The sequence below is a fragment of the Fusarium redolens genome, assembly GCF_020744475.1.
Source record: "Fusarium redolens strain MPI-CAGE-AT-0023 chromosome Unknown BKA55scaffold_1, whole genome shotgun sequence".
In the NCBI taxonomy this organism is placed as follows: Eukaryota; Fungi; Ascomycota; class Sordariomycetes; order Hypocreales; family Nectriaceae; genus Fusarium; species Fusarium redolens.
In genome coordinates this window covers 772172-785983 of record NW_025763664.1, presented here as the reverse complement: position 1 = coordinate 785983, position 13812 = coordinate 772172, and the positions used below count along the sequence as shown (strand labels likewise).

Genomic DNA, 13812 nt, shown 5'->3' with positions numbered 1-13812 from the left:
AACGGGGGAAACTGAATGGCAATATAGTCTACGTATGTCAGCTTTCAACGAGAAATGATACCATGTTTCTCTAATGTAGCTAGATAGACACACGTTCTTAAAATTGCAGACAGAAAGAGACTTCTCAGAGAACAGATTATTAGACTATATGATGATGTGAATTCATGAATTTGTGAAGATATCTTGACGGAGACTGTTGGCGTTGGAAGAACTCCCACGTTTAACCACTGGTTCCAGATGGCGAATACTGTCAAATACATACGATCCTCAACCAGTAATAGGCTGCATCAAGATATTGAAAAGCTCAAAGACCGCTGGTTAGCCAATGGACAGAAAGACGGTTGGTGGAGAGAACAATCTTACCCATTCTTCAAGGTCTGCCTCATTGTCCCGAAGTTCAGCATACTTCTCGTGCAGGCGCTCTAATTGCATTTGTTAACTCGGAAAACTCTTCTTCGATCAGGCAATACATACCAGAACTGCGGAAAAGAACACGGTCGATCGCAGTGTCACCCGAGAGTGAGTCGAGGAACTTGTCAGCATGCGGATCATTGCCAACTTGGCTGATAAGGAACATGGTAGCTAGCCATACCCGTCAGCATATTCATCAGATACCATGCAGTAACCGTCCACTTACACTCTTGGGGATAATCATTCTGATCAAGCCGTCGGCCACATTCCTCAATCGTCTTCTTGAAAGTGTCAACAGGCTCTGGGCTAGGCTCACCATCCGTGATAGTGAGAACAAGGAACGGTCTGTCCAGCTTGCCATCCTTGTCAAGTTTCTTAAAGACCAGGGGGTCCAAAACCTTATTCTTCAAGTTTGTGCCAATATTGGTACCACCACTTGGTTGGAACTGCATATGAGAATCGATTTGATCAGCAGTGAGGTCATTACCTTGGTAATCACTGTTGATAAACCGTAGATGAGCGCCTGAACCATCCGGAACCAGACGTGTAGCGATACTGGACATGCGCTGAACCAAACTTCTCATGGCTTCCATTCTTGTGCTAACGACGTTGCCGTTGGCGTCGGTTATGTTAGATTGCATTGAACCGCTGTCATCTGTCCAAGGTTAGTGAGTGTTACTTGAAGTGGTGGAGATGGAACGTACCGCAGTAGAAGATTGGCTGATACAAAGCGAGCTTGACGAGACCTTTCACCTGTTCAGGCTCTTTGAGATGATTCCTTGGATCATCCTTCAACTCGATTGCCTTTTCGGCAACCTTTTGTAGGTAGTCATTGCCAGGCGCAAAGAATTGTCCGAGATCACTATCCTCGACATACTTCTCGACACCTTTTTGGAAATCGTCTATGGTGGTAGGGTTATCCAGGTCCTACAGTGATATCTTAGTAAACATCCCGTCAGTCAGTTCATGTGACTTACCTGAGCCAGGGTTTGGTCTGCTGGAGCCTGTCCAATATGATACAAGTTGGACACGACGCCCTTGACAACGCCATTGATGACACCGCTGTTCACATACGCCAAGATGAACAAAACAAAGTTCACCAAAGCATTGATCAACTCAGGAAGACCTGCCATCTGCTGCCCAGGGGGTGAAACAGCACGCTGAATAGCAGGATTCCCCGATTGCTCAGCTAGTACCTTTGCCGTCTCACCCTTCGCGTTCGTCGCTTGGAGTGACGCTCCAGCGTCGATGAGCATGTTCACAACAACAGGGTCTCTAGCGTGAGTAATTGCTACCATGAGCGGAGTATCATTGTCGACTTCTGCGCTGGTCTCATCAACCTGAGCGCCCTTTTCAAGTAGTTTTCTCACGATATTAACTCTATCGCCGTTGCCGTTTGCGGCGATGTACAGTGGAGTCATGCCTGGCTTGCTCATGGCTCTGGGAGAGGCATTCTTGTCGAGAAGAAGATTGACGACGGAGAGGCGTCCGTACTTCGCTGCCATGGCGAGAGGCGTGAAGCCCGTCTTGGGGTCTTGGGCATTGATGTCAACCCCCTTGGCAAGATAGGTTTCTAGCTTGGTTGAAGTCAAAGAGCCCTTTCGGGCATCGACAAAGATATTATCACCCATATTAGGAGCACAAAGAGGCAGAGGCTTGGTGATTGCAGGAAGGTGTTTTAGAAGATGAAAGTCTAGTAGTGAGCTGTTGGAATCGAGATATATGTGACGCGAATTAACGAGGACGATAAACGGGCTGGAGTGCACATTTCCTCCGTCACATGTCGCAGTTGTAGCTTCTTGGATATGTTGCATGCTACCGTTGGATTTTCTCGGCAGTGGCATGACCGACTCGCAGCTGAACAAGAGTGACAAGTCAAATTACATTTCAGCTTCGTATTATAACGCCACCAACAAAGACCCTGCAGCACACCAGCAACTGTTATACAGCCGAGACTGATAAATGCCATAAAGGTGGGCTCGACAAAGAGTCTGATGAACAGAGTTCAGACTGCATTTCAGCTTTGAGTTTTACGCCACTATCGCAAAATGATACTTCAACGGGCTGCAGAAGTTCTTATATCCAAATCTGGTGGTGACTGTCCTATTTAGTTGAAGATTTACAGGACAGGTTCTGTCAGTTGAGGGCTGAAATGACGCGGCGTTTCTTGGGTTGCAATATTGAATGGACTGCTACACCAACTCAACGTTTATGCAATGCAGTCATACGAGGACTACAGTATCCGGCAGACGGTGCTTCGCTGCTTTAGTGGTATCGCACTTCATTACTCAGCCTATCATGAAGTTTGTATTTTCGACAGTTATCTAATTGTCTCAGCATATGCAATAGAATCACCAGTAATCTCTGCAGAAAGTGACCCAAGCTGCCTGAAGTGCGTTCTTTTGATGCGTTACTTAGAATTGTATTTGGCCGAGAGCTGACGCTGATGCTTGCATCGCGCACCTTACCCCGACGCTTATCGCACTCTAACCTCGGTGATGCCCCAAACAAGAATGTCTATGAATTTCTCTTAGATTGAGACTGTGATTACTTTATCTCCCAGTCCTTTGGTTCGATGTACATCTTTACTGTTGGGATATTCACAGACTCTTAACGATCAGTCGCTTGAGTTGTGAAGAAGAGATTCAGGCTCTTACTAGACTTTCTCAAGCCTCGGACCGTTTGAGGCAAATGGTATATGGCAATTTGGCAACCCGTCTTCGAGTTAAATTGAGTATATTGTTATTCTGATCACCCGCTTGCGGGGCAGACTAACTAATTGATCCATAGGATCTATGAGTGAATGGAAGTCCAAAGACCATACTGAGAAGCAAAAAGCGAGGCATATCCAAAGGGACCTGCCAATACATAAACCTCCAATTAACATCCCCAGCGAGGCTGGCAACGAGGACGAGGGCATCCGCAGCCGCAACTGTAGCAGCCGCAAGCATAGCCACGAGCGCAGCCACAGCTACAGCCGCGATAACAGGTGTAGCCTCCGCAGTAGTTGCCCCAGTTGTTTCCGTAACAGCCTCCAGACTCAGCTTTGGTAGCAGGCACAAAGTCTCCATCCTGGTTGAAAGCACCGACTGTATCGCGAGTACCGGTCTTGGTGATGTTATAGACTGTGTTGTTGGCCAAGACATAGGCCTCAAAATTGCCACTGTCTTTGTCCTGGGCGACGATGAGGTTGTTGACAGGTTCGTCAAAGGAGGATTCGGGGAGAATCTTGTCTGTTTCATGTTAGATTGACCAAGTCAAAGGAGGATTTTTATCTGTGCTTACCAGTCCAATCTCCAGTCTCAAAGTCTCGTTTATGAGCATGGATCTTGTTGTCCCGCCCAATGAAGCTGACAATTAGAGCCTCGTCAGTCGAAAAGCCAGCAATAGGAGTTCCAGTTGCTGCTGTTCCCGGGATGTTGAACTGCTCAGTCCACCTATCAGACTCCTTATTGTGCTGGATGGTCTTGATAGAACCATCAGGTGCCTGGTACAGGACAAGGTTCATTCCAGGAAGACCCGCGACGGTGATGTGGCTTTCATCGTGAACGGACACATCTCCGAGGCCTTCAAGTTCGGCATCATCCCATTCTTCAGCATCCTCGTCGAATTCACTGGCCTTGATCAAAGCATCATCGCCAATGTACACAACGAAGGTCTTTGTATCTCGTATTAGAGTACTGCAAGATGTTGTTGGGCCAGATCGGTACTCACCCTGTCTTTGGCCACGGCGTAGGCTGCAGTTGAGCCCTCTTTGACTCCAGCGGCAACGACTCGTTGGTCCTTGAGCTCGTCACCATCATAGACCTTCTCGATCAAACGACGGCCTTGGTTGCTGAGGAGAACAAGATCACCATTGGGAAGGGTGTTGTGGCTCGCAGAGCGAAGGGCACGGGCAATAGTCTTGATTTCGCCGCTCATGATGAATTATCGGGGCTTAAAGATGTCGAACGATGTAGATGTGGCAATGCAGATCTTGAAGAATCGGGTTGTTACTCTGTATTGTAATTGCTATGGAACACCATCCCAATTTATGGTGTCACTAAAATTTATCATTACGGCCACTTGCCTTGGTATCAGGTCCTGTTACAGTACCATCAATCTTCAACCGTACTGTGGCAGTATCTGCAAAAAAACGCCTCCAATAGCAAAGCTTATCCGGGGCATTCGAGGTTGGACGTCGTGTGTGCTTTGACTTCGATGCCGCATGCCGACATCATTGTTGCTTTTCAGCTCTCCTCATTATCGAGCCACTTGCCTATCTCGGGCGTGGACATATGCGTTTCTTCTTTTGAACCTACCTGAATCATGGTGGTGTCTTGTACAGATATGCGACGTCGCACAAACCCGGAGGTTGCCGCCCGATATTGTTTCTACCATGCAACTTTCCTGAAGAGAAGTATTGGCATGAAAAGGGCTGGCTGATCTGACCAAAGTCCCAAATGATTTGTGAGTAAATGGACGGCGCTTCGGCTTATTTGCTGGGTTATAGACGGCACGGCACGGCCCTCACCTGAGAGGTTGTAGTGCTTTCATGCAACGCCAAACCCGGAAGGTGATCAGCGCCTTACAAGAGCTGAGAACCCTGCTTACATCGTAAGATGATAAAGTTGATGATCTGATAGAAGAGGTTGCGGAGATGCCAATAATAGACTGAATCTGGAAAATGATCGACAGCCTGGGAAAGCTGAGCTCTCTTGTGATCAAAACAACCTCCAGGGCATATTGTTAATGTTAGATTGACGGATTAGCTCTGGCCGAGGTATCAAATACTCATCACGGGTAAGTTCTGAGCTCCTTGGTATCAGAAGCCGTTCATCGCACTGCTAGACCCCCGCTTCACCAGCCGCCTGTCTTCAACAAATCCAAAACACCATGGTATCATCGAAAGTTCCCCAGAACCTCTGGCATCGAGACCGTCGAGGCGGAGATGCTGGACGAGAGCGCGATAAAGATCCGGTCCGTTATGGCCTCAATTCTATGAGCGACTCTGTTATCGGCCAAGCCGTTGCAAAGTTGAGATTTACCAAAGATGGAGCAGGTAAGTACCCCAAGAATCTGAATGCATGTTTAATCTCTAATAGAGAGACTCCTGTATAGAGAAAGGCGGCAATGGCTTCTTTGTCAATGTTCCTGGCCAGGACAAAGCTATCATCTTCACAGCAGGCCATAACCTCATGGATGAGAATGGCAACAGAACCAAAGACCTCCGAGCCTGGTGGTCTGACCTTGGGGAGCAAAATAAAGGGGTGGAGATCCTTGAGAAGGATACTCGGGTCAGCAAAGTCTTTTCGATCACTCCTAATGAAGAGTCTGCGATTGATGACTTTGGTATCATTATGATCCCCAAGAACAACAATCCTCCCCCTCCCAAGACGGCATTTGGCTTCGCCCTGAGACTCGCTGAGGAAGAGAGAATAGAAGGCATCTGCAACATCTCGAGTTATTTGACGACTGCGAAGACTGGCGAACCGCCGACACGCAGTACGGGGCGCTTCGTCAATCCTATACTGAAACAGCATCAGCTTGAGTATCTCACGTATACTGAGGCTGGTGTGAGTGGCTCCGTGGTATGGACTGGCTACAATGGAGCGCCTGTAGCCGTGGCTATACAGTAAGAACCCTCGCCAGGACACTCGATTCTCCTACTGACGAAGTATTTAGTAATTACGGACCCAAGCGAAGGAGTCCCAAGTACGGTAGTCGTGGCTCTCGTATCGACATGAAAATGATGCGAGAGATCATGGAGTGGACTGGCGTTTACAAAAGAGCTGTGGCCATCATAGCCCAGCCCCTCGGGAAGAAACAACCCGTTCCTACACTACCTCTCTGCATGGCCTGGTCCGAGCAAGACAAGGTTCTCCGCGTACACGTCCAAGATGACACTGAACCCATCACAGAAGAAGCAACATTCGAAGCCCTCCCAGTTTTCTCCTCGGCAATGCTCCTTGGGAAAGAACCAAAGGAGGAGATCGGGTTTGCACAGGTTGACAAGAGACCCAACGCTGCAAAAGACACCATGCGTTGGGTGTCGTGGAACATTGAGTGGAACAGCGTCAGTTTTGCGAGCGCCTTGAGCAGAGCGCGTCTGGTGAAGTGGGACATGAAGGGAAAGATGGCTGCTATGGCTCTCAACTGGGGTGATGCCATTCAAGAGGTTGTCTTTCGAGTTGATGGTGAAGTCGTGAAGAAGTGGGAGCTGGAACTTCCTGATACTGAATACTCTGGTATTGCATACCAAGAACGAGGAGCTGAGAAATTTCAGGTGCGTATATATCCGATTCATTCTTTCGTTACAGCTCTGGGCGTTGTACTAACTTGTGTTAACTGCAGAATTCTTATAAGAGATTCATTATGAAAGATGTTTAGGCGACTCAAGGGCTCTATTTCTATTTCACCTTAGTATTACTTCGACGGGTCAAATACCTTCAAGCTGCTCGCGATCCCATTCATCCAACCCATTGTTACAAGACGAGCCGGAGGGTATATAATATCCTTAGTTTATGGAAGATTATCACATCTTAACCACTCTATCAGGCCACATTTATTTCTACACATGCCGATAAATGTTTATGAAAGGCTTGGCGCTAAATGCCATGGATCTCTTGTCACTTGTCTAACCCTAAATGAGCTAGGTCAAGAATCCGAAACGTCTTACATGCAACATAAATCCATACATCCACTTTTGCCATCTTACCCTCAGAACACATAATAATGGCGCAGTACTATTCTGATGTGCTCGATACTGAGTCCTTTCGCCTAGCGAGTATCTCGCCAGGTATTCATCCGGACACAAACTGTCAAGTACCAAGTATTACCCTCACGACACATGTTCTGTCCAGCGCTTCGGACCTCGCTTACAATGCACTGTCTTACACTTGGGGCTCACCGCGAGATGGCCCCTCAGACACCAACGACGCAACAAATCCTTCTATCCTGCTGAATGGGCAGCCCTTTGAAGTTCAATCAAACCTTTACGATGCCCTTCTCGAATTGCAGGTTTCATGCTCTGAAACTCCCATCTGGATAGACGCGCTATGCATCAACCAATCCAACCCCAACGAGCGATCTCCGCAAGTATCCGTAATGAATCAAATCTACGGGAAAGCAAACCGCGTTATCGTCTGGCTTGGAAAATCCTTTCCCGAGTTAGAGACCGGCCTCAGAGCAGCTGAAAGAATCGGTACTGAATCAGTTCCCGAAACTCTTCGTATGATAGGAACGCAAACGTGGGATTTCAGCTCTGACTTATCGACCATGCCTGAACGCTATGGTATGGAACCTGTTGATCAGGAAGAAGCTATCGGTTTGGTCACACTTTACATGAGTAACTGGCTCACCCGGATCTGGATCATCCAAGAAGTTTCCCTCACCAGCGACGTTGTGATCTTGTCTAACGGCAGATTCACAGCCTTCGATTGCGTGGGTTACACGGCGGCGTTTCTGCATTACAGCGGGTTCTTCCAGTCTGTCATCAATCTTGTTCCTAGGGACAGGCCTGGCATTTATCTCCGTGGCGGCATTAATATCTTTCAGGCTGAGAGGATCCAACTGCTTCGCGAGTGGTGCAAGGGAGAAAAGAGTCTCTGGGCTGGTGTCCTTGCTATGATCGATTTTGAAGCTGGCCTTGGAAAGGATCATGCAAAGTCATCAGCGATGTTACTTCTGCGTCTTTTATTCTCCACCTTTGGAATGCGAGCAACGGATCCTCGCGATTGCATCTACGGCTTGGGTGGCATCTTGAAGCATATGGCAGCTCAGGAAGGGCTTTGTTTGCCGCTGGAGTTCGAACCAGATTATGATATCGACATCAAAGATCTTTTGCGAAGTGTCGCCTGCAACATCATCGAGACGACTGATTCATTGGTTTACCTAAGTCTCGTCAAAGACCCCAGCATGCGAGAAACTCCCGGCCTTCCATCCTGGGTCCCGGACTTTCCACCAGTTCTCTGCAACAGTGTCCATGGACCACAATTCAGGTCCATGGGAACTGTCAACTCTTCGAAGCATGTTCCCCACGCCCCCAATCAATATCCGTTCGCTATCACTGGAAATGTTCTTGATGTTTATGGCTTTCGCCTCGGCACGATTGAAAAGATTGGCGAAAGGTATCTTGAAAGCCTTCAAGGACGTCTCAGCATGCTAGGCGATATCCTCCTTAGTATGGATGAAATTTATCCCTATACGAAGCAACCAGCGGACGAGGTTCTGTGGAGAACTTTGATCTGGGACACTGACTTCACAAACCGGCCGTCGAAGATGATCCGACTGGAGGACTTTCAGAGGGCCCTTTTGCAAGCGTTCGTACGTGCATTACAGATTGGGTTTGTGGAGGCAAATTCAGCCGCTGCCGGCCAGGCTCTGGTCCTTGAAGCAATCCGTGGTATGGCTTACCTGGACGACATAGCCACCAAATTCCCATCCAGCATATTCCCCAGCACAAAACTCATCAAGGCCTTCTGTGTCAGTTTGGATCTTGTAAACCAAGAGAGTGATGGATTTGATCAAGAAGAGCTTCAAAGACTGAGGAAACCGCAGTCAAAGCATGCTATGCCACCTGGGAATATAATGGCGTCAACATGGATCAACCACAGACCCGTCCTCACTGATACGGGGTACTTGGGCATGGGATTTGATGCAGCTCAAGTTGGGGATGAGGTTTGGATCATCTCTGGATGTCCTACCCCGTTGGTTATTAGAAAGTTAGGAGAGAGAGATGAGTATTGTCTTATTGGAGAGACATATGTACATGGTGCTATGCAGGGAGAGGCTGTCACTGATGAGGTTGCTTGGGAGAGGATCAAGATAGTCTGAATCATTGATAGAAACATAGAGAGTGAAAAGGATAGTATATTTCATTCTGGGCACTCCTCCACACGCCAATATCGGAACCTCAACAACCAGTTTATAACATTGGATTTACTCCTTGATCTCTTTCTTGTGAAAGATATCTGTCCAGCTGTCAGTATTCCATTTTGCACAAGACTAACAAACTTACCTGGTACTTCTGGCATCCAGTTCTCTCTATACTTGCAGAAGAATTCTCCCTTGGGAGGAAACTTGTCGGGCTCATCAAATGTACCCCACATGATATATCGGAACTTGTCCGCGGCTTGTTCCTATCATTCAATCAGTCTATACATCTATATCAGTATAAGTTTAAGAATAAACTTACACCATATTCACAAATGAAAGCGCCGCAATTGTCACAGAACTCTCGGACTACGCCATTCTCTTGCTTAAAGATCTTGGGTTTGCCTTGGTCGTAGCTGAATCCATCAAGTGCAACCTGGATCTTGTCAGTAGGCTCACCGGGATACGAGATGAGGATAGACCTTTGTGGTAAGTCCGAAATTAGTTCCAAATGCCCTTTTACAACTTCCACAGTGGCATAATGAAGTTCGGGCATCATCGGGTGAGTCCAATGACACACTGTACTTGACGTTGCCACAGACGCACTTCCCGGTATAGCTAGGCATGGTGGCTGATATATAGGTCTTATTGATTGACGAATCAGAGATAAAGCGTGGCTGAAGGAACTACAGACAATAGTGAGAGTTTTAACTATCAAGGTGTTTGCTCCAGATGTTGAAGTAGAAATACTTTCGTCTTCGTGGGGCAGTTCAGCCTGCACCAAAGTCCTGACGTCAGAGTTGGTATGACGCTGATAGACGTATGTCTTACGTTGATCAAATCTCAAATCCTTTTTTTTTCACTCGGACTAATTTCAGGGAGGTATTGATTGATACCACAGATATATCGTATTAATCTCATCTAGCTCATAAGGACTCCACGTTCATGTCAATAGAAATGAGTACCGGGTGAGCATTTCGTCTCGGAGCCCACACCACCACAACTGAGCGTTTCATGAGAAGTAATACGGCTCAATATTATGCCCTCAGCAATGCGTATTGTTTCTTGGATCGCCCAATGAAGCATGATAATGGGGAGGCGTGATAAGAAAAATTGGTAGTCGGACAATAGTAAAGACCGAGATATCTTGACGGGTCAGCAAGTAAGCACAGAAGTGGGGACATCTCGGGACTTGGAAAAGCCCGACACATTCTTCTACACGAGGATGTCTCGACGCCCAACTCAAAACCTGCATATTAAATCCATATCCTTCTCATAGAACACGACCGCCTTTTATACGAAAAAGGCATTTTCTCGGGCTTCCAAAGTCCCGAAGTCACCATGTCAACCCCAGACTCATCAAAGCCCAAACCCCACCGTGTCCTCGCCTGCATTCTCTGCCAACAACGCAAAGTCAAATGCGACCGCACTTTTCCCTGTTCAAACTGTACTAAGCATGGCGTTCAATGCGTTCCAGCCACTCAGCCTCGACAACGCAGACGACGATTTCCTGAGCGTGAGTTGCTGGATAGGTTGAGGAGATATGAGGCGTTGATGAAGCAGAATAACGTCAAGTTTGATCCGCTTCACGATGATAATGGTACAGAGAAGAGTTCGCCAAATGATTATAACTCTGATAGGGATGATGAGGGTTCTCAGGGGAGAGCTGAGGGTGTTGCTGAGGTCAAGTATGTTGAAACCCTCATTTACCATGAATGATCTGACGAATGTAGAAATATTTGGCATGCGATGCGCCAAGGGGTAATCATATCACAACAATTGAGCGTCAGAAACAAGACTGATATCTGCCTAGTATCGGGACCCTAACGATAGCTTCTTCGAAACAGCCTTCAGCAACGCCCAAGATCAGTCCTTCAACAATGATGAGCACATGCTTTTCGGCTCCCGTCAAACAGCCGTAGAGCTCTACACTCTTCACCCAGAACCTGCTCAGCTCTTCAGACTTTGGCAGGTATACCTCGACAATGTCAACCCTCTCCTAAAGGTCACGCATACACCTACTTTGCAAGGTCGTATTGTGGAAGCTGCATCGAATCTTAAAGAAATCCCTTCGACCTTGGAGGCTCTCATGTTTGGTATCTACTGTATGGCTATACTTAGTCTTACCGCAGATGAGTGCCAGACTATGTTCAAACAACCTAAGGAAGAACTTTCGACAAGGTTTCAGTTTGGATGTCAGCAGGCGTTGTTAAACAGCAATTTCCTCCGTACTGATAGTCGAGACTGCTTGACTGCATTATTCCTCTACCTCGTAAGTCAACCGCTTAAATAATCTCTTACAAACTCACTAACTCTTGCAGGTCTCTGTCCGCTCAGCAAGCCACCCAAAGTCCATCTCATCAATGCTCGCCGTCGCAATGCGCATCGCCCAAAGAATGGGTCTTCAAAGCGAATACATCAACGCCAGAAGTAGTGTTCTCGAAGCAGAAATGCGTCGAAGGCTCTGGTGGTCTCTCGTCCTCTTCGACTCCCGAGTTAGCGCCTTGGGAGACCATAAACCAACAAGTCTAACACCAGGCTGGGATTGTGCTTTGCCCATGAATGTCAGCGATTCTGAACTTCGAGAGGAGACAAAAACTGCACCAAAAGTCCAAGAGCAAGCTACTGAGGCTGTTTTCGCTATCGTGAGGAGTGAGCTTGGGGAGTATATACGGAATAGTCCGTTTTATATCGCGTTTACGAATCCGTTGATGAAGCCGCTGGCTAAGAAGCTTCCCGAAGGTGGAGACGTTGCTTTGGAGAGAATGCTGGAGGAGAAGTATCTCAGGTTTTGTGACACTGATAACCGTCTTCACTACATGACCCTTTGGACGGCGAGGGGTAGCATCGCAACATGCCGCTTGATGAACGACTTCCTGGTCTATCTCGAATCTTCAGCCGAGTACAACCAAGCGAACCACGAAGCGGCAGTATCATACGCAATCGAGTGGCTAGAATGCGATACAAAGCTCTCAAGCTCACCACTTACGAAAGGCTTCCGCTGGTTTCTACAACTTTACTTCCCGTTTCCAGCATACATTCGCATTATTCAGCATTTGAAGACCCAGCCTTTCAGCAGTATTACGGAAAGAGGATGGAAAGTTATGAACGATAATTATGAAGCTAGATATGCCGGATCAGAAGCCGACAGATGGCATCCCATTTTCAAACCTTTCGCCAACATTGTTCTTTTTGCTTGGGATACGGTCAAGAAGGCATATGAGCAAGCCGAGAGGGATATAGAGACACCAGAGTTGGTGGACTTTATCAACAGAAAAACCGCGGACATGTCTCTAGAAGGAAACGAGTCAACTGGGTCGCAAGCTCAGGGGAATGCTGGAATGGATATGGATGATGTGCAGCTTCAGATGCCGTTTGGTTTTGGTGACCCGGGTATGTTCTTTAACATGGGTGGACAACCTGGATTCGATGCCGGTACTTCGGCACCGTATATGGCTGGCAGTACGCCGTTGACGGTGAATATGAATCAACTGAACTGGAATTCAATGAATTGGGGAGTGGCGAGGATGGGTGAAAATGGAAATTGGTAGAGTGTGTTGAACAGGTTTCGTTATGCTTTGGCATGTATGAGGGAATATGAACGATGAAACTGGAGGTGTTGAGGACAGATATGACGCGAACACGAGATATTGAGTTATTTAATCCGTAGGGGACGGATAGGTGGACGTTGGAGTGTCCTAATATTTAACAGTACATCACCTCTTTCCAGAATAATAGCTATATTTTAGTATAATGATATGGATTAATAATCTTTATCCAGGCAATCATTGTTTCAAGGTAGCATTAATCTATTTAGGTTCAATATAATAGAGTTAAACTCAAGATACAGTTTAATGCAACATATAATTCTCACTGCAGTTACTACCATACAAACTCCAAGTTCCGTCAACTTGAAGAGTCAAATTACCATTCAATACCAACGAGACTAGCTGTACACTCGAGACTTAGAATTTAGCCAAAAGGAAATGCCGGTGACCCATCAATCCCAATGCCGATATGATGACGTGGGTCATAACACCATCACTTGTCTGTTTCCATGCCTCCAACACGCAGCTCAGACGTGATGATCTGCATCAATCTCCTTTCAGTCGGCTTCTGTCGACACCGACACGACGGCCTCGGCCCCTAAACCGCGCCGATACGCCGATTTGGTGTTGAAGATCTGCGTGGAGAAGGGTCCGAGCGAGATGAAATTCAGGGAAACTGGCGAGACTAGGAGCGTGTTAGGAATGACACAATAAGTGGGAATTATGGAGTTTTTATCGCGTATCAATGAACAATGCATGTATTCAATGGTAACATACAGCTTGGGGAAAACATGCTTGAAGGAGTTGGTTATCCCGTTGAGCGTACATATGGAACCGATATCTGTCGTTTTGACTGGCTTTCTCGTACAATTATCGGAAATAATGGACTAGATAGTGACCCTTGCACGGCTTAATCGGCACCCAGTGGGTTAAATGCAGATCTCCAATCTCCGTGTGACAGCAATGCCGTCCGTGGAAAATCCGCGCGAGTTGTATGCCG

General features: G+C 47.2%; 6 protein-coding genes across 6 annotated transcripts; 3 read left to right on the top strand and 3 right to left on the bottom strand.

Moving 5' to 3' along the window:
• Nucleotides 1–318: 318 nt before the first annotated feature.
• Nucleotides 319–2042, bottom strand: BKA55DRAFT_497024 (uncharacterized protein; the record flags this gene model as incomplete). The annotated part of the gene is made up of 5 exons (XM_046186425.1): nt 319–422; nt 475–582; nt 638–1066; nt 1116–1338; nt 1389–2042. The coding sequence occupies 5 exons, from the start codon at nt 2040–2042 to the stop codon at nt 319–321; spliced, it is 1518 nt and encodes a 505-aa protein (XP_046055981.1).
• A 1249-nt stretch (nt 2043–3291) lies between these two features.
• BKA55DRAFT_682305 (uncharacterized protein) lies at nt 3292–4332 on the bottom strand (the record flags this gene model as incomplete). Its single annotated transcript, XM_046198318.1, has 3 exons — nt 3292–3644; nt 3697–4069; nt 4126–4332. The coding sequence occupies 3 exons, from the start codon at nt 4330–4332 to the stop codon at nt 3292–3294; spliced, it is 933 nt and encodes a 310-aa protein (XP_046055980.1).
• Nucleotides 4333–5045: 713 nt separating this feature from the next.
• Nucleotides 5046–6953, top strand: BKA55DRAFT_3374 (uncharacterized protein). The gene is made up of 4 exons (XM_046185743.1): nt 5046–5452; nt 5512–6025; nt 6076–6676; nt 6745–6953. Exons 1-4 carry the CDS (start codon nt 5287–5289, stop codon nt 6778–6780), a joined length of 1317 nt encoding a protein of 438 aa, XP_046055979.1. The 5' UTR covers nt 5046–5286; the 3' UTR covers nt 6781–6953.
• BKA55DRAFT_3372 (heterokaryon incompatibility protein-domain-containing protein) lies at nt 6737–9277 on the top strand. The gene has a single exon (XM_046185741.1). The coding sequence runs from the start codon at nt 7126–7128 to the stop codon at nt 9223–9225; it is 2100 nt and encodes a 699-aa protein (XP_046055978.1). The 5' UTR covers nt 6737–7125; the 3' UTR covers nt 9226–9277.
• On the bottom strand, nt 9278–10023 carry BKA55DRAFT_3371 (Mss4-like protein). Its single transcript, XM_046185739.1, has 4 exons — nt 9747–10023; nt 9587–9700; nt 9410–9530; nt 9278–9362 (listed from the first exon to the last, which is right to left on the bottom strand). The coding sequence occupies exons 1-4, from the start codon at nt 9888–9890 to the stop codon at nt 9331–9333; spliced, it is 411 nt and encodes a 136-aa protein (XP_046055977.1). The 5' UTR covers nt 9891–10023; the 3' UTR covers nt 9278–9330.
• A 470-nt stretch (nt 10024–10493) lies between these two features.
• On the top strand, nt 10494–13092 carry BKA55DRAFT_548054 (uncharacterized protein). The gene is made up of 4 exons (XM_046191085.1): nt 10494–10952; nt 10998–11025; nt 11078–11536; nt 11586–13092. The coding sequence occupies exons 1-4, from the start codon at nt 10606–10608 to the stop codon at nt 12813–12815; spliced, it is 2064 nt and encodes a 687-aa protein (XP_046055976.1). The 5' UTR covers nt 10494–10605; the 3' UTR covers nt 12816–13092.
• The last annotated feature ends 720 nt before the right edge of the window (nt 13093–13812 follow it).